This window comes from Cricetulus griseus, chromosome 3 (genome assembly GCF_003668045.3).
Source record: "Cricetulus griseus strain 17A/GY chromosome 3, alternate assembly CriGri-PICRH-1.0, whole genome shotgun sequence".
NCBI lineage: Eukaryota > Metazoa > Chordata > Mammalia > Rodentia > Cricetidae > Cricetulus > Cricetulus griseus.
The window spans coordinates 31,315,275-31,336,007 of NC_048596.1; the positions used below are offsets into that span (position 1 = coordinate 31,315,275).

The following is a 20,733-nucleotide window of genomic DNA, read 5'->3' on the forward strand; positions in this document are numbered from 1 at the left end:
ACACTTGAATCCTGTATCTGGTCAAGAAACTATCTTTTGTCACTGAATATACCACACCCCTGTTCTGGATAAAAGACTGTGTTTCATCTATCTTTGCTTATGGAGATCTTTCTAGAATGCAGGTCAACAGATGGGTCTTCAGAGGCTGGGTTTTTGTCAGTCTTGTGCTAATTTGTGAGGTGGGGTGAGATGGACCAGGAGAGTCCTGGGGATCTAGCTGAAGGTGTCCCTTGCCTGTTTTAGGCAAGCATTCTACTTGAGCTCCAGCCCCGGCCCTTTAAGGTGAATCTTACTACTTTAAGAAGAGATCCTTTTGACTTGGCTGAGACTTTCATAGCTGTTCCCAAATGAGGTACTGATACTCACTGTGCACTCTGATCTATGTCCTCGGCTCAGTCCTGTCTGAACCAAGCCAAGAAAACGCCACCACCGCCAGGTTCCCTATCTCCCAAGCAAGTAATTGCAATTGGAAGGGTACCATGCAGGAGCCCAAACCTAAGGCCACTGATAGGAATGTTGGAGGCAGGGGAATGAATGCCCCAAGGCCTTGAATTTGAAAATTAAATTTGGAGAGCAGTGCTGATAACAGTAGCCTCAGGATTGTCATAGAAACCCTGAGTGGTAGGTGGAGGGGCTAGAGGACCAATTGTTCAATACTAGTTAAGGGTGTAGGATGCTCTAAAGATTGATAATCATGTGATACTTCCTCCCTGGTGCCTTTCTTGTTCATAATGTGATTTCTATCTGACTTCATTGACTGCTTTGTCTTGTCCTTACTCCTGTGGTTAATTTTGATTGGATCTGGACATTTCCAGGAAGGGGTAAGGGCACCATCTTCCATCAGCAGCCCAGATATGAGGCAGTCCTACTCTGCCTGCCCATCTTTGCTCCTTGCACCTGAGCCCATCTACTCTGGCTGTGGCTGCTGGGGCCGTCCAGCACTTCTTTCAGCCTCCCACAAAGTGGACTAAGGCCAGTGGTTCTCCAGGAATCCCCCAGCCTTCAGCAGTTGCTGGGTTCTCAGCCTCTCCAGTGTGCAGTCATTGTTGAGACTACCCAGCCCCTGTGTACACTGGTGTAATAAATCCCTTCATAATTGTCTGTCCTATTCCCCCTGAGACTCCCTATTCATCTTCAGAAGCATGTTCCCTGAAGCCTCTCCTGCTTCTCAGGGTGGGCAAGAAATCTGGAATTTTAAAATTAGATTTCTCTTCTCTAATGACCCAAAACATAAGTATGATCAGAAAACGTGGCAGGAGGCAGGATCTGGTGCTGACCAAGGACTGGTGAAGGTTTTCCATAAAAGCAGTGCTTTTTAAATGAGAGTGTGGTGGCTCTGACAGGCAACCCAGTAACCTAACCTTTTCCTCTACATTACGGTTGCTAAGGGGAATGTTCACACAAATCCATTAAACATTATTTTAATTTACTCCCTGTCAAAGAAGATGCCTTGTTTTTCTGTTAAAAATTAGCTTCTGAAATGAGAGATGTTGGGCTGGGCTTGCAGTTCAGTGCCAGAGCCTTTACCCTGAATGTATGAGGGCCTGGGTCCAATCTCCAGCATCACAAAGCGAAACATGCCAACATAAGTAAGCAAACTGAAATGAACATTGGAGCGAGCTTATAATTCTTTAACAGAATCTAAAGTAGATGAGCCATATTGTTATGGATTTCAGGAATAATGAACCAATATTTGTTCATCCGTTGAAATCAACACACAGCTAATTAAGTATTAAAAGCAGAGGGCAAGGCAAGGTGCCAGCTGCAGGGAGCTCAGGGTACTTTCTGCTCAGTTCTGCAAACCTAAAACTGCCCTGAAAACTGAAGTCTATTTAAAAAGCAATCTGTGCACTGATCTCATTTCCTTATTTTCTAAAGACATGTACCTTCTTTCTGAGGTACACCACAGACACAACATAGACATTGCACAAGCAGGCAGGCAGGCAGGCAGGCAGACAGCAGACACACACACACACACAGTTGTGACACTGACTATTGCTTGCCTGGCTCCCCACATCATTCATGGTTCCTGTGGTGAGTTGAATCCATATAAACTACACAGGTTAATTTGATATGCACAAGTCTGGGTAGCAAAGGATCCAGATGAAATTGGTAACAAACGACATTAACTAAAAATATCTCACATCTTGCGCCACCCTATATGCCCTTTGGTGTACACTCAGCCTGTCACATAACTTAAAGATGTTTTCATAGCTTCTTGCATCAGTTTTACTGTTTGTCCTTGTTGGTACGGGTGTGGGGTATTATGAATGTGTGGAGGGCAAAGGCAGATGTTATGGATATTTCCGTTATGGTTTTCCATCTTTATTTTTTGAGATGGTCTGTCACAGCACTTGGTTAGGTCAGCAATTCAGTTAGTCTAGGCAGCCAGTAACCCATGTTTCTGCTGCCATGCCCAGCCTTTTACATTGGTTCTAGAGGACTCAGGGCTACATGCCTGCCTGTCATGAACTTTACCATTTGAGCCATCACCCCCAGCCCCACAGATCCCCATTCAACAGACAGCAGTGTTATCACAGGCACCTTAGTCTGTATTTGACCCATCTGGTCTCTTGCCCTTTGTGGGAAATCTAGAGCTTTATTCTAGTAAACAAAATAAATATAACTCAATGGCATGAGAACACTGATGGACACTCCCACTCTATCAAACAGGCTGGGCTTGGAAGTACTCGAGTGTTAATCCAGGGCCATTTTTAAGAGTAGGGCAGCTATGCTGTGGGTCGATGTAGGAATAAAGGTTGGACCAAGTACACAGGAAACAGCAGGGGCAGGAGAGAATTCTAGGCAGCATACTCTGGGGGAGCAAGAGGGAAGTGAGGAGAGGAAAAGGGATTCAGCAAAACCCCTGTGGTGTGGAGATGTCTTTCCATGGAAGCAAACTCTCTTCAAACTGCATGAAAGGAGTCAACTCTGTGCCATTAACAGGACTCATGCTTTTTTTTTTTCTGCAAACAGGGTTTCTCTGTAGCTTTGAAGGCTGTCCTGGAACTGGCTCTGTAGACCAGGTTGGCTTCAACTCACAAGAGATTCGCCTGCCTCTGTCTCCCAAGTGCTGGGATTAAAGGCATGCACCACCAACGCCCGGCCCAGGCCTCATGCTTTCACAGCAGATGCAGAGAAACTTCAGTGTGGCTTTAGTCTTGTCCACTGGACTTTCATCGCACTAGTAAAAGCATTTGGGTACATCTGAGTATGACGGTTTGAATTTTCTTCAGAAGATGTTTTGGAAGATTATTGAGAAAAACCAAAACAATTGGTGAGACCAAAGTGGTTTTATGTAACAGATGAAGTCATGAACTCCTAGAGAACAGGGTGGAATGCAGAGTGCTCAGTCGTCCTTGGGAAAGCGCAGACTTCCCCAGCAGTGCTGCCACTGAGGGTTTACCCACACTGACTGCTGAGCGGCCACAGGGTCAGGCACAGGCATTCTTTAAAGTATGGTATAAGGGACAGGCTAACAGTATAATCAACATGCTTCAACACAGAAAACTATGAGGAATAGTAAAACTCACAGACAGAAAAATCTAGGTGTTTTAATTGATTAAAAGAGGCTATTTCAAAAGATAATGAGGAATATACTTTCCATAAAAGACCGATGGACAGGCTATTCAATTTGCCAATAGAAAGGAGGACAAGCTAGTTTCATCTTGGAAGAAGGATCCTCACTTGAGAAAATGCTCCCTTCCCATTGGCCTGAAGGCAAGCAAGTGGGGCATCTTCTTGATTGATACCGATGTGAACGGGTATACAATAATCACTCCATTCTATTGGAAAATTTAATAGCCAATCATGACACTTTCCCAGAACCTTACTTTAAACTGGATGTAGTAAAGCAAAAACCAAATATTAGTTTTCCATTATCTTGAGGTGAGAGCCTACACAGGATGAAAGTACAGGTTATAGATTTGGACTCTAGTTATCCCAGTCTACCACACAGGTAAGGGTGGGCTTCATAATACCTGCCTCTTAATGGCTGGAAAGACTATGTTAACACACATAAAATACATCTGTCTGTCTGAGCATACAGGAGGCAGAGGGAAGCAGACCTCTGAGTTCCAGGTTAGCCTGATCTACTTAGTTCCAGGCTGGCAAGGGATGCATAGTGACACCCTGTCTCAGAAAAAAACAAAACAAAACAAAACAAAACAAAACAGTGTATAACAAACTTTCAATATTCATGCTGAATATTAAATACCAATATTCAATAGCAAATAATAAATTGTTGACAATAGATGTTTATAAATCTGTGTGTTTGATCCAGTTTTTGAAATATTCTCATTTCAGAAATATAGAAGTAGCACTCGAAATACTATGAAAAAAATAAGATAAACCCTGCATATAGCAAAGAATGGAGATGGCTCAGCAGGTCAGAGCACATGCTGTTCAGATCCCAGCACCCACATTGGGTGGCTCACAACCACCTGTTACTCCAGTTCCAGGGGATTTGAAACTTTTTTCAGGTCCCTGCAGGCACCTGCATGCATGTACAGAGTATACATACAGACATGCAAGAAGACATACATACCCATAAATAAAAATTAATGAAAAATTTCAAAAAGTAGTTGCATATCATAGAATAGTCAGCCTGTTCTTTTGAAAAATATCCCCATTTACCATTAAGCCACAGGTGAAATGTGTCCTTACTGTGTCAGACTTCATTCTAGCTTTCATACCAAAATCAGAGTGAAAATGTTTCAGCAAGACAAAATGAAAACCAAAACTGATTTACAAAACTCCACAGAACTAGCCAGAAGAATATAAACAAGTAAAGTTAAATGTGCCATTGTCTGATCATAAAATATTTATTAAGGAATACTCTTAAGGAATATAGTGAATATAAAATTTAGGGTCACAATGTGAAGCAATTTCAATCTTCTCAAAAGTCAGCACAGCCCTCATAATCTGCAGATGGAAAACAACTAGTAAGAACTACTAAAAGCAGCCAGACTTTGACAGAAGTGGCTTTTCGTGAACATTTACAACTAGAGCTTCAGACACCTCTGTCATTGCAAAATCACACCACATTACACTAATGTAGCAACAATGCATTCATATTGTTCTCATTAGTCATTAGTAGTCAATTTGCATAAAACACCAGAAAAAAACCACAATGGAGATCACAAATGAGTTAAAAAGTGAACCTGTTCTTGTAAAACACACAATGTGATGGAAATAGACACATTTAAAAAGTATTATGCATATAACAGAAGCTGTGTTCATTCTGATAATCTCATCTGTCTTCTTTACTGGGAAAGCAAATTACAAGAAACAGGCACAACTAATATTTGGGAGGCAGTGTGTAGCTAAAATCTCATTTAACTAATTAGTCAATTTTTAAAATCCCCATAAATCTTTTCTGTCCTGAGGTAGTTGCAAAATAAATCATAAATTGGGTATCAACTACAGTGGAGGCTTTGACGCTTCATTCATTAAAATGAGTTGTTACGAGAAGAACTACCTTTTCATATCTAAAAGACAGTTGAGAATGGGCCTCTTACTACACACAAAGGAGGATGGCTGTGGGAAAGAGGAGCAGCTGCTTCCGGATGAGAGACATGGTCCAGCATTGCTTTAACCCTCCCCACTCATTTGAGACTTGATACTGTCCAAGAAGCCACCAGGAACAACACAAACACAGATCACCGCCCTTTGCTGTAGCCAGGGAAGAAAAGGTCAAGTAGAGCCTGCAGAGTCTCATTTGGAATCATGACATAATCCTGGCCGAGATCATGCCGGCAAGCAGGGCAGGAGAAAACCTGGGCCTTAAAGGAGCGCTGTAAGCAATCCTATGACAGAAACAAAAGAAAAGGGGAGGGGAGGAGGTGGCGGGAGGCAGACGGGGTAAGCAAGGAAAGAGGGAGAAAACAACTATGATTATATGGAGAGATCATTCAATAGTTATATTCTTAATAAAAACTAGATACCCCCTGCTCATTACAAGAGAAAGGTCTAGGAGGAACAGTTCTGAAGGCCCAAATCTGCACCATACTGTCTACAGTCACAGCTTTACTAACACATGCTGTGAGACTTCAGGTAAGCTAAAGTAGCTTGTGGTTTGATTTCCTCACCTAGTGAAGTGATTGTTAGAGACTATGCATGCTTCCCACAACCTTAACTTTCATGGCTGGATTTAATCAGGTTCTGCTGCTGAGAGTTAAAATATATTATGAAATCATGAAACATGATAGGTTCTCTCAGGTATATCTAGTTATACTCAATCTAGAGCTTAGTGACATATGGTTATGGGTGAATATGTATGTCCATTTCACAAAGGAAACTAAAGTCCTGGAGTCAGATCAGTGCACAAAATCACACTTGGTACAGCAAGCTTCTAATCCTGCCTTGTCTAAAGCTTGATTTTCTTCTTCAAGTGCATTGGCAGCACAATCCTCAATTCACCTGAGCAGCCTGCCAGAAAGGACTTCTTATTAAATACATGTACTCTCTCAGCTTGCAGTATAGTGTGTAAGACACACAATCACTATTAAAGAGAAAAGAATAGGGTACTGTGGTGTCTCATTCTCCACTTTAACCCTTCCTCAGTCCCAAGCACAGTAAAATACCTCTAACTGTATGGATGAAAATTACTGCTACTATGAAATTTTAAATTGCATTTACCATCAAGATGTAAATAAAAAGTTTTCTAACTTTATAGTAAAGGGGCCATAACTATCCTTCATGGAAAAATGGTTGTTCACATGCTAAAACAGGTGGCACCCACTGTGCTGTCAGACTAGAACATAAAGGGAAAGTGGCACTGGACTCACCTTGCAGACATTGTGAAAGCACTCTGTTGTGACAGGCTGATACACCAGCTCCTGGCAGCACACACACATAAAAGACTGTTCCAGTTTTTTCAGAAAATTCTACAATGGTACCCAACAGGAGAAAAAGAAGGAACAGATTAACAGGTCAAATATACTCATGAAAATCTTTGTCACAATTAACATGCTTTCCACTAAGAAAAAAATCAAGTAGTGACTTCCTAAGATAACCTAAATGAAGGAAACTAAGGAAACTTCCTCAAGTCCCTCAGAAATTGCAGTCTAGTGGTAATAACTATTAGATTTTGTTTGTTCCTTTTTTTTTGGGGGGGGGATGCTGTGCTTAACAGAGAGAGGTCTTTCCTAGAACAGAGCAGGCCATAAACTATTCTTCGTTTCTGCATATTTGCAGCTTCTGCCTCTTGAGTAACAGGAAAGTGCTTCCATGAGCAGCTATTTTTGACTTAAGGGGTAGGGATGTGGGGAATTAGGAGCAGCCAGATGGCTCAGCAGAAAAGCAGCTTGATGTCAAGCCTAACAACTTGAGACTCACCACTGAGAACCAAATGACATGAAGTGAGAATCAACTCCCATGAGTTATCCTGACTTCCAGAGGTACACCAAGAACCACACACACCCACACACATGCCCCACACCCAAAAAAGTGGTATACCACTTGCCCAGCACTGTAAATACAACAAAAAACAGGCAGCTCATCACACGGCCAATCAGTATTGTGTTCTTTTTGTTCTGTAAGCTCCACTGCACAGATTCCAGCAAAGAAATACATTGGCTGGTCAGTCTTTCCCTGTAACAAGCTACAATAGTTTTTCTGGAACTAAAACAGCATTAGGCAAAAACTCTTAAGAGTTCAGTGTTGCAAGAAACCTATTTATCATCCTAAGATTCTGTGTACTATTTTGCCTCTATTTCCAAATCTTGTATTTTCTAGGGGGCAATATTTATTTAAAATGAAGTACAAGTGCAAACATAATCAAATGATGCCCTGCATCTTCAAAAGCTATCATTAGTTCCAATTTACCCTGGCTCTCTCTCTCTCTCTCTCTCTCTCTCTCTCTCTCTCTCTCTCTCTCTCTGTGTGTGTGTGTGTGTGTCTGTGTGTCTGTGTGTCTGTGTGTGTGTGTGTTCTTCCTTCCTTTCTTTTTAAAAAAGGTCTCACACTATGTAGCCCAGGCTGGCCTGAGACTCAGAGATTGACCTTCCTCAGCTTCCTGTGTGCTGGGATTAAACACATGTACCACAATGCTTGGCTTGTTTGTGTCTTAACCTATAAAAAGGAGGTTTTCAAACAGTCATAAAGGTGATCATCCATTTGGTTTTTATAGTAACAAAAAGATATTCTTTAGATTCTTTTTACTAATAGAAGGTAGAATTTATAAGCTCTTCAAATTAAAACATCAACATACATGACATTTTAAAAGATGTATTGACGCTAAGTGGTATTTTAACATAGACTATAAAAGTCAAGTGAATTACAAACCATTAATGTGATACATTAAAAGAATATACACTACATGTTCACAGTAACCACCAGCTGTCAAGTCATAGCAGTTGGATGCAGGCATGTCAGGTCTTGTTAAGAGCAGGACATTGATGCCCACACATTCATGTTCCCTCAGGTGGCTTTTCCCACAGCAATATCTGCTACTTTGTCCCATGCTCATCCCTATCTGGAGTTCACTGAAGTTATCTACCACTAACCAGTCATATCCTTCCCAACAAATCTAACTGTTCACCTAAGTAACGGTTAACAACTATTGTGGCCCAAGGGAAATGAGTCTGACCTCACACTCTTTATATCTGGGTCCCTTCCCTAAAAATCAGGTAATAACTTTCACAGAACAAAATCTCTATACTCAAGGCTAACCCAAGAGATAAATCACATTTACAGGCAAAGGAAATGGGAGACTTCTGACATAAAGCCAAATAGTATTTGATAACCTTTCCTAACAAACTTAATGCAATAATGTTAATTATCTCTCAACCCAAAAAGGTAAAACAATCACAGGAGACCCTCCAGGCTAGATGGGGAGCAGGTACCTCTTACTTTACTCCCTCGAGACACATGAGACGTTTTAGTTGTTGCAAAAAAGGAAATAAAGGCAACAGTCAGTATAGGAAGAATTACAAAGAGATGGGAAAATATAATTTACCTAGAGCTCTGTCACAGTTACCATCATATCACTTCAGAAGAAAAGATATAAAGCTACTTTACACAGAGAGATCAAATTAACAAACAAAACAGGAGATACAATAAATCAAATGTGCAAATAGCTCCCATTTGAAGATTTAGCATTTGGTGAGCTCAGTTTAACTTGAAACCCCCACATCAACCTTATTAGCTCTCCCTCACCCCTTCTGAAACAGGGTCTACGTAGTCCTGGATGTCCTGGAACTCGATATGTTGTAACCCAGGCTGGCCTCAAACTCACAGGCCTCTGCCTCCAGAGTGTTGGGATTAAAGGTATGTACCATGAGGCCCAGCTGCACTTTAATTATTGCAAAGTCAAGAAGAAGAAAAAAACCCTAGATAAAAAGTCTTTAAAATTACATGTCCATTTGTATGTGTATGTAAGGTGGAGTATCTGTGCATGTGTGAGGGCAGGTGTCCATAGGGGTCCAGAAGAGAGCAATGGTCCCAGAGACAGAATTACAGGTGGCTGTGAGCTGCTCAACCTGGGTGCTAAGAACTGAACTTGGGTGTTCTGCAAGAGTACTACAGGCTTAACCACACAGTCACCTTTCCAATCAAGACCGGTTTACTTTACTTCAAAGCTGAACACACAAATTTTGAAAATCATACAAACTACTTAAGATACACTATTAGATATCTTTAAATTATAACAAATCTTTCTGAGTTTTAGATTCAGTTGTCTGAGTTTTACAACTGAAAATTCTTCCCCAAAAGAGCATCCCAATGTCAGTTAATCAGTTCATGATTAAAAACTAACATTTTAGAAGTTCAAAATAAGTCTACAGGTGCTTAAATTTAATGACTCCTGTTAGTTCTAAAAGGTGGTGAAAATGGATTAGAAAACTACCTAAGATATAGTCTGAACTGACTTGAGAAAATCACTGTTTGCATTTTTAATATCAGAGCATCAATATTGAAGAAAAACGTTATACCGGTCCTTCTACAAGAGACGCAAGCACTTCATCCCATAGCTTCCGGTTCTGAGAGTCTTCTCTTACTAGGCGCTGCTGCTGAGGGCTGAGTTGGAAAGCCTCTACTGCCTCTGGTGACTCCGATGTCTTCAACACTTTGGAGGCACTTGGACACTCATCTAGGATTATTTATAAACTATGTCAGCAGACTTTCATAGTTCTGCTTAGAAACTGTAACAAAGGTTCACTGGTACCAGCAATGTTTAGAAAGAAGATGAGCACATGGTGCAGTGTCCTCGAGTCTAGAATACTTTCTTGACTTGTTGCTGATATGGTTGTAACTCTATTAAAGAGACTCATCCTCTCAGAAAATAAACAAAGAACCCCCCCAAAAAAATCCCTTTATTATAATTATTTATGAACCCCTCAATTTAGCCACTCTATATATCTCTCTTTATGAAAATGTGTTATTAATATGTACCCTCTACACTGCTTACCATCTGAAGCTGGCCTCTTGGTGGCTTCATTGGTCTGCTTCTTTGACTGTCCCTTTGTCTTCTTCCCTTCCTTATCTGATGGGTAACCTGCTGGATACTGATGAGGGGAGTAAAAAGACAACGCTGAGTTAAATCCTGATGGAAAACTTTATAGAGGGAAGGGGCAGTTGTCTATACATTCTCCATATTTGATTTACATAAAGCAAATATACACTTAAAGAATTCAAAGAGCAAAAGACAATTAAAATCTCAAATTCTGCCTAAAGCCTTGCAGCTTGGACTGTTACAAGGTTTTATATTGCAATGACCTTAGTTGCAGATCGAAGAGAAAAATCTTCACATGCTTTGTTTGTGATGAAAAATTTAAGAAGGCTAGAAGTGGGGATCAAACATGGGGCACAGGAAAGGATATTCAAATAGACAAGATGAAAATTGTGGGTTCAATCTCAAACAAAAAACTGAGTGCCAAATTTCTCATCTCCCAAAAGTATGGGCTGGAAGGAGATTTTAGAAACTCAAATGGAACTAAATTAATGTTGTATGACAATCAGGGAGCCTGTTGTGTCTGAGCTAGGTCCTCTGCATGTAAGTTATGACTGTGTGCTTGGTGTCCTTTTGGGACTCTTTACAGTGGGAGTGTGTGGGGGGGTGAATCTGACTTTTGCCTGTTCTTAGGACCCTTTCCCCCTTTCCTCCTACTGAGTTGTCCCACCCGGTCCTGATGTGAGGGTTTTGTGTCTAGCCTTACTGTAATTTGCTATGACATGTTTGGATGATATTCCTGAGAGGCTCCCCCCCCATCCCCCACCCCCATTTGTTTTGTTTTGTTTTGTTTTTTTGGAAAATGGAGGAGTGATCTGGGGAAGAGAAGAGGGCATATGCGTGTGTTAGGGGACTGGGAGGGATGGAGGGAGGGGAAACTGTGGTGGAGATGTAATGTATGAGAATAATTAAAAGAGAAAATAATTTAAAAAACCTTAAAAAGCAGTGTGTGTGTGTGTGTGTGTGTGTGTGTGTGTGTGTGTGTGTGTGTGTGTGGTGTGTGTGTGTGTGTGTGTGTGTTGTGTATGTTCTACTTTTCCCCAGCATGGTCACAAGATAACCAGGAAGCCACCTTTTGTGTGGTTTCCTTCTGCATCCTTTACATCTCAGTCTACTGACCCATTGATACACGTACAATGTTAAAGGAGCAGAGATGGCTGTACATTTTTTGTAACACACGAACAGTGCAGACCGAGAGGCTCTAACCTGCAATCGCAGACACAGTCTCCTTGATCGTTCTATTCCTTCTGAGGTCCAAGGAGCAGGTTCAACATCATCTCTTCTTAAAAGATAACGCCAAACCAAGAAGCCATGGCTGGATGAAATCTCTGGCCAGTATTTCACTACCTATATCATGACATTTCAGGATGACATTGAAATCTAAAGTTTAGACTAATCATGACACCATCACATTAGTAGTTTAAATAAATCTGCTATAATTAAATGCAACTTCAGAAAAGTTGCTTTGCTATAAGAACCGTAAATTAGTCAAGAATATTATGAACACATTGTTATGAGCTTATTTCCTATTAAGATAGTTCCCACTTAGGGTTATAATATAAATTTAACAGAGTAACAAGTTAACAGAATTTTGCAAACTAAGCAGAGACAAATGGTGGTAGCTGATTTGTTTATTCTGTATCCAAGGACATGAACACAGTTTTAATGCTATAATGTATACAGTCTGCCTTGGAAACTCTATTGTCATTATTAAAAGTATTTTAAAGATACATAGTAGTTAAGATATATAGTGGTCAAATTACATACATGATTTTATTATATATACTATATACTAAATATAGAAATTTTTATATATTTCTAGAGTGGAGTGCTGGCCCAAACAAGTCGTGGAGTTGAGACCCTCAGTGCCAAACAAGAAACAGACAAAAGAAAACCAACTGGGCGCAAACTATAGTTCTGCCTTAGGAATTTCAAAGCCCTTTTTCCAAATCTTGAAATTAAGAGTTCATTCACTTCACGTATCTTTTACATTTCGAAGTAGAAATGCCAACTGAAGTAGCCTATCCTTTCTCTAGCCCACCCAGAGTAGTTCCCTTTGGTAACCATGTCTTAAAAGCCCCAGAATGACCAAGGAGATATCATGCCAGATAGAGCACCTTATAAATGCCATCATATCTGTTGCCTTCTTCTGGAGCATATTTGCTGATCTTCCTCCCTTTAAAACTGCGTATCACTCTGACTGGCTTACCAGCTCTCCAATTCCGAGATTCTGCTCCAATTTTATCATCCAATGGAGCATCACAGTTTAGGGCCAATGCCCTAAAAGAAGATAAAACAAAGTCTTTATACCAAGCAATCTTTCTTCAAGTATATAACTGAGTCATTAACTCAATTAAAAGGTAAATTATGCCTTACCTGATGACTAAAATTCTATGATTCTTTCCATATTATTCCAGACAATAGGATTATGCTTTCCCCCACCAGCAGAGAAGACAAATCAGTTTTCTGATGTCAACCCCAAGCGAGGGGATTGGACCGTAGGGTTCTTCTGAAAGTAGTAACATCTGTGCCACGTATAATAGAAAACAACTAGAAATACATGGAATTTGCTTAAAATAATGTTTGTTGAGAAAAGGGAGAATGGTGGGAAACTAAAGCAAGTAATTGCTTTAACAGTTAATTTTTGATGAAATGAGATAAATTTCTGGAATAATGTAGAAAGAATCCAGAAAAATAAATTTTTCAGCAAGGTACAAATGGCTTTTCTAGATTTTTCCACATTCCAGACAGTAGAAATTCTGAAAAGTCTAAAGGATATTGAGAACAAGTGTGACATGAGCATATTCTCTGAAGACCTCCACAGAAGGATAAATTTAAGTGCATCAAAGTGGTGGGGAAGTCACGACAGTGAAGAAATTAGGTTCCTTGAGATTACTATGGTTTACTGATGACACACAGCCACAGAGGACCACTGTGTGGGAAGGAGCATGTCTTGGTTAAGGCTCCCCCTTAGCATGCAGTGGTAAATCAGTGACTGGATTGGATGTTGTAAGAACTTTTGAGGAATATATAGTTCTAAAACTAGCAGTCTACTTGGTGGGGATATTCCTTTATGATACCCTACTTCCTAAGCTTGGTGAAAGAAAACCATGGCTAACACACAAAGGTTAAATTGAGTTGGCTCACTAGGTAAACTGCCACATTGTAAGTAGAAGGACCTACGTTTGGATTCCTAGATCCTCCATAAGAAACTTCAGGTCATAACCATGAGTATGTGGGCAGCACACACGGGAGTCAACAGGCAGTGGGAAGATATGGGAAACTTGGAATGGACCCAAGAGGGGTTGATGGGGAGAGTAGGGAGCGAATATGATCAAAAAACCATTGTGTATATGTATGCAAATCTGAAACTGATGAAAAATGTTATTTTTAAAACAATGACTGGTGTAGTAATGGGCTTATAATGTGGCTATAATCACAATGCTGTTAAGTGGAAACGTGGATCTCTGGGGCTTATTGATCAGCCAGCATAGCCTACTTGGTGAATTCCAGGCCAGTAAGATACCCTGTCTCAAAAAAACAAAACAAAACAAAAAAATAGGGACAACACCTGAGGTTGTCCTCTGGCTATGCATGTGCCTCTTCATACACACATACAAATATACATATATACATGCACAAACTTAGCAAACTTGATAAAATCAAATATAATACAAAATATTTTGGGGTATTTTCTTTGTTGTGGGCTCAAACTAAAAAAAAAACAATAAACAAAAAAAAAACAATCTTAAGACTGTGACTGACCTATTGATAATGAATCTCTTAAATACAGTCATCTTAAGGCAAATGGAGTGTAACTTTTCCAGATGTGCTGAAAATTCAGCTTGCTAAAGTTATGTCTTTTATCTAAAGGGGAATCATTTTAAAACACCAGGAAGTAGGATAAAATATAGCCATTATGGCTCACAACACCCAGTGAATATCCTCATCTAGCCGCCTCAGGCACAAGGCACACATATGGTTGGTACACAGACAAACATGCAGGAAAAATATCCATACATATAATATAAAAATTTTAAATATTAAAATATAGCCATCTAACTATAGAGTTATTGTTTTTTTTCTGTTTTGCTTTGCTTTGTTTTGTTTTTTGTTTTTTCGAGACATGGTTTCTCTGTGTAGCTTTAGAGCCTATCCTGGCACTTGCTCTGGAGACCAGGCTGGCCTCGAACTCACAGCGATCCACCTGCCTCTACCTCCTAAATGCTGGGATTAAAGGCGTGCGCCACCAACGCCCGGCTTAGAGTTATTGTTGTATCTTACATGGAACACCTCTCAAATCATCACTCATCTTTTTAAAGAGAGAATAAATACTACCTTCTCATCACTGAGTGGCATACTTTAATGTTCACAGGTACCATTAATCATAACTATTGCTGTCACTACATACGACTACATCCATCATTTTTTACTTCATATAAGTATACAGACTCTTGAAAATGTGAAAGGAGTCTGATGTATAAAACAAGACAAAAGAAAAGCAATGAAGTTCTTTTATTATTGTATATATATAACTCCAGCAATCAGTGGCCTTGAATGGCCCTGGCATAAAGAACAGCTGTATAGCTTGATGTCCTCTTCACTTTCTGAAGCAGCAGAGTTGGGAAGAAATGGGTATGGTTCAGAAGCAACAAAGTGTCAAACTTCCTCTTAGTAGAGAAGCAAGAGTGAATTGTACCATATACTGCTTGGTAAAGAGTACATGTTTGTGGACTAAGCTAGAGACCTTTCATTTCTGTTTTCATGTTCATAAGGCAAAATAATTCTTTAGAAGATTTATAATCAATCACAAGGCACACACAGCTCAGTTGTCTAAAGTTTAACCAACATCTAGTTGGTTAACTATATGTTAAGGACTATAAGACAAGTCAATCCCAAATTGTTTTCAGTCTACTGCATTTTTACAACCCTCTTTTTAACAGCAAACATTTTTATTGTTGCCAATCATTTTCTAAAGAGGTTGTAACATTACTTATGGGATTATCCAAAAATCTAAAAGGAATGTACTATGTATATTCCAAGTGTTGGTAATTATGAACCAAAGTTCACTCAAGCAAAAGTGTTATAGAACAGAAAAATAAAATTCTTATACTTAACAACCCAAGCCATTGTTAATTTAAGATGCATGGTCACTGACAAAAATGTGCCATGCTGGGTTCTTTCTGATTTCCAAGGTTATATCTCTTAAAGAGCTGTTCTTTTTGTAGTAAAAGGAAAGCAAGGGATTATATTCCTGTCTCAGGAATGAGATTTCACCAGCAAATCTGACATGTCTCCTCTACTAGTTCAGTAAAATAAACCTACTGTCAGAAATAATACAGAAGATATGAAAACAAGAGTCTATGCAACCTGGTATGCATACTCTTGAAATAATACTTGTATATTCTTTATTTGACATGATAAAAACAAATTAAAAGTACACTATTTAAAACTTAGTGCTTTATATTCAAAGTGCAAAAATAATGATTTTTACTCAATGCCAAAATACTCTTTATAGGACATAAAACCTTGTAACTTTTATATAGTCCATGAAACTTTTACTATGACAAGTGATAAAGCCATCTTTGCTATCTAGGGTTTTAGTTATTTTGTTAACGCCAGCATGGATTTACAGAATAAAATATTTGGAAATTAAAATTTGTATCCTAGTAAGGGTAACACTAATATTAAATGTCAACGCAATTGGACCTTTTAGATAAAGGGAATTTAATTCAAAAAGATGACTTTAGGGGGCTGCAGAGATGGCTCAGAGGTTAAGAGCACTGATTGCTCTTCCTGAGGTCCTGAGTTCAATTCCCAGCAATCACATGATGGCTCACAACCATCTGTTATGAGATCTGGTGCCCTCTTCTGGTGTGCAGATATACATGGAAGCAGAATGTTGTATACATAATAAATAAATAAATAAATAAATAAATAAATAAATAAATAAATAAATAAATAAAATCTTAAAAAAAAATCTGACTTTATAAATTGAAGTCACTTTACTAATACAAATTCTAACTGCTTGGAGTGCAGAGTGATTAAGTTACCTGATATTTTACTTAACTATTTTCATAAGCCTATTTCACATTAGTGAGTCACTCTAAAACAAGCTTGCACAGAAAAGATATATGTGTTGAGGAGAGCATCACTTTAGTTTGTCACTTACAGCATACTAAACATGCCACCTTATCTTCAATTTCATGTAAATCATATATGTTCCTTTCTTTCACAGGTTATCAATATGTTTCAACATGTATAGCACATGTATCAAGTAATGGAAGAATAATGTCACTTAAAAATTAACAGTATAAAAAACAGTGGAATTTTAATTTCATGTAATTCCTACAGCTTAAATAACAACTTATACTGATAGGATCTAAGTTTCAAGTAACCCTAGATTGTACAGCCTTTAGAACAGCACCTGTTCATGTTTGTCAGTGTCTGATCAGCCGATGGTGCACCGATTCTTTTATTACCAGCAAGATTTTTACCACCACTTCCAGTGTACGTGAACTCATCACCTCGGTCCTACAGGGGAAGACATTTTTATAGTGAGATATTTAAAACTGGGTATAATTTCACCAATTCTCAATATAGAATCAGAACATTAAGTTAAGATGCTATTGACATCTTTCTCAGAGAACTTACCAAAATACAGCAAAATACAATCATGCTTGTAGTGTACTTTCAAGCTGATTTTGCTTCAAAGTTCTAGTTTCCAACATCATCAAACAGCTATTCTCTTGTGTGTATGTATCTAAGTAATCCACACCATTTTACAAAATAAGGGCTTATGAGTTAGAAACATTTTATTTAATTCAATAGAAACTGAAATATCAACAGCAGCTTGCAGGTTCTTTATGAAGAGTGTCACGTTCAGAAACATTCCATGATGGAATTCTTGGCTGTCAACTACACCATATAGAATTTTTTGATGAATATTCAAAATTTGACACGGACATTAAATTTTATAAACTAAGTTTACACAAACGCTTCTCCTTATAGTTCTAAAAGCATAGCAGTTTTTCCATATTTCATATTATGAATTCATCCATGGTACACTCAAGGTTTAAAAAAATAAGAACTACTACTAAGAAGAAACCTGGAAAATAATTTGAAAATTAAATGCAGTACTTATCACCTATTAAATTTTGATAAATATGCCCAAAGGTGATGTTAGAAGAACCAACAACCCAATCATTTCTATGGTAACTACAAATTTATATAGGTGATAAATTTAGCTGATTCAAAACTCAAAATAACTCAAGTATCAGTTATAATTTACTCTAACAATACTAGCTGGGTAGTTGTTTTATATAGCTTTTTCTATTTCCAGCATTCCCTCAGTTTGTGTTTTCTTTATTGTCTCTATTTCAGTTTTTAGGTCCTGAACTGTTTCCTTGAGTTGTTTAATTGTATTTTCTTGGCTTGGCTTGCTTTCTTGCCAAGGTTTTGGTTTGTCTTTTCCATTTCTCTGAAGGATTTTCTGATTTCCTCTCTTAGGGTCTCTATCATCTGCATGACGTTGTTTTTAAGGTTGCTCTCTTCTGCTTCATCTGTGTTGGAATGTTCAGGTCTTGCTGGTGTAGAGTCCCTAGACTCTGGTGGTGTCACATTGATTTTCCTGTTGTTGGATGTCTTCTTAAATTGTCTTCTTCCCATCTCTTCTTCCAGTGGGTGCAGGTGGTGTCTCTTCCTTTCCTGGTGTGTACCAGTCCAAGGTTCTCTTCCAGTGGGTTCAAGAGGGTCTGATACTCTGATGGGTCTCAAGGTGGATGCAGGCAGGTCTGAGGCACTCGCTGTCCAGGTAGGTGGGAGCAGGACTAGTACAGAGATGTCAGCAGACTCAGGGTTGTTTGGTCCTCAGGGGCCGAGTAGACCTGCCTACAGACCCCAGAATGGGAGTTCCAGTGGGCCCAAGACAGAGGCTGAAGCAGCTCACTTCTGCCTTCTGTCCTGAGAGGGGGCAGGAGTAGCCCAGCGATCTCAGCAGACTCAGGGTTGTCTGGTCCTCAGGGGCCGAGTAGACCTGCCTGCAGCCCCCAGGATAGATGTTCCCAGATTAGGCAGACAGAAGTTGGGCCCAAGGCAGGGCCGAAGCAGCTGACCTCTGCCCTGAGTGGGGGCGGGAGTGGCCCAGCGATCTCAGCAGACTCAGGGCTGCCTGGTCTTCAGGGACAGAGTCGTCCTGCCTGCAGACCCCAGGGCAGGAGTTCCAGAGTGGGCAGGCAGAAGTAAGGCCCAAGGCAGGGGCGGAAACAGCTCACCTTTGGGAGGTGGGGCATGTACATACCACAGCCCATGTGTAGAGGTCAGAGTCATTTCTCTCCCTCTACCATGTGAGTCCTGGAAATCAAATTCAGGATGCCAGGTCTGGTGGGGTAAGTGCCTCTACCTACAAGCCCAGATTTGTTCTCTTTTTTCTTTTTTCTACTGTTAAAAAAGAGAGTGGGTTTTTCTACTAAATTAATACTTTTTTGAAGGTTTATTTCCATACTGTTTTTTCCCTTGGGTTAAAGCCTATGTAAAACCATGTGCTTTTTAAGTGTTTTTATGAGGCAGGCATGGTGGTGCATGCTGTAACCCCAGCACTGTGAAGTATGAAGAAAGAAGATTAGAGTTCAAATAGGGGGGCAACTTGGGCTACACAGTGAACAAATGAATGAACGAATGCTTCTACTGGCTCCCAAGCCTTCAATTTGCAATTGATAATGAAATGTTTAAGTTCTCCATTTTTTAAAATAAGGAGTTAAGTTTAATCTATAATGTGTATTTTATTTGAAGAACTCTAATTAACAAAATCATCTGTGATGGCTCAGAGCCCTTTTCTTCCTTTTTCTCCCTTTCTTTCTTTTTCTTCCTTCCGTTCTTTCTTTTCAGTTTGTCTGTCTTTTGTTCGTTTTTTGAGAAAAAGCTCAGGCTGGTATCAATCTTACTGTGTAGCTGAGGATGACTTTGAACTCCTGATCCTTCTAGGTATGTGCCACCATGCCCTACTAAAATACTTCCTAAATTGATGAGAAACAATCTTTCACACTGTATCTGGATTGACTCCAGAACACCCACATTAATAATCACCAATATTAAGTTACAATAATGAGAGTGCTATAATGAAAAAGTAGTGAGCACATTAACAGAATAGGCACAACCAGCTAAACAGTGATGGAAACAGAAGAAGAAAAATATTCTGAACATTCTTCAAGTAGCGAACAAGCAAACCACGTTAAAAGTCTACACTATACCACTAATACATATACACTTCAATCATTATGCCAACAAAAGCTTTCTATTATGGTGGACAGAAAAAAAAATTGTTGTGTTTTGTGGGCCATCAAGTAGCTTGTGCATGACTGCTGCCTAGGAAGAGTACACACAAAGCTATACCTGCTCAAGGATATGATGCTGCCACCATCAATTAACAGAATTTCCCATACTCCCATCCTGGTACCAAATCCATGGCCTTGTGTGTTTTAGGCTAGTACTCTATCTATCAAGGAGCTACATTTCCATTTCCACAATTTTCCAATTTCTATTCTACCTCACAATCTGCTAAAGGATCTATCTAAAAATAGACTGTTGTACCTACCATCAGTCTGATGGCAGGGAATCTGATACTTTCACACCAATGCACATAAAATAAAGTTAAATTAAAAGAAAGTTCTTGAAATGATAAGACTATACAAATGAGAAACAGATTAGTAGTTATCAGGGGTTAGAGGGCCTGGGGACAATATAACAACAGGAATGGTGAGAGCAGAAACATTTGGCATCCTGACTGTCAGAGTCAAGATCTTGGCTATGATAGTGTCTAATAAACAATTCAGCAAAGGACTACTCTTGAGAAAAAAAATGCATATAATTTCTAATGCTGTTAACTGTGAAAGTATAATTATTTCAAAATAGACTTAATTTTTTAAAAGAAATAAGTTCCACAGAGTATATCTTTCTTTATATTAGTTATCAACTGTTTAGGCTAAGCCAGCATATGTAAAAAAATAGACACTGCTAATCTTATACCTTATATAAGGACCAATAACTTAAACAAAAACTATGCTAAGGAAGACAGCTAATGTATTTCAGACACAACTTTTGTACTTTATGAAGTGATTAAGATAGGTTCTAAAGATCATATCATTACTTACAACTTCATCTGCAAATCCTCCAGCCAGGACAAGAGAATAAGCCCCATCATTGCTGCGACCATGAATGCCACCAACATGAGGCCTATGAACACCTGCTTCGCTCACCTATAAGGTAAAAGAAAAAATATGATCAAA

At 39.3% G+C, this 20,733-nt stretch overlaps 1 protein-coding gene across 1 annotated transcript in view; it reads right to left on the minus strand.

Annotated features, from left to right (window-relative positions):
- Positions 1 to 4,799: 4,799 nt before the first annotated feature.
- Positions 4,800 to 20,733, minus strand: part of Uhrf2 (ubiquitin like with PHD and ring finger domains 2) — a 73,741-nt gene continuing 57,807 nt past the window's right edge. The window contains exons 9-16 of the mRNA XM_027406417.2: positions 20,599 to 20,703; positions 16,878 to 16,984; positions 12,568 to 12,730; positions 11,657 to 11,797; positions 10,409 to 10,505; positions 9,933 to 10,090; positions 6,789 to 6,887; positions 4,800 to 5,807 (exon numbers count right to left, since the gene is read on the minus strand). Coding sequence (XP_027262218.1) covers positions 5,661 to 5,807; positions 6,789 to 6,887; positions 9,933 to 10,090; positions 10,409 to 10,505; positions 11,657 to 11,797; positions 12,568 to 12,730; positions 16,878 to 16,984; positions 20,599 to 20,703 — 1,017 coding nt within the window. The 3' untranslated portion in view covers positions 4,800 to 5,660. The remainder of the gene's footprint in view (positions 5,808 to 6,788; positions 6,888 to 9,932; positions 10,091 to 10,408; positions 10,506 to 11,656; positions 11,798 to 12,567; positions 12,731 to 16,877; positions 16,985 to 20,598; positions 20,704 to 20,733) is intronic.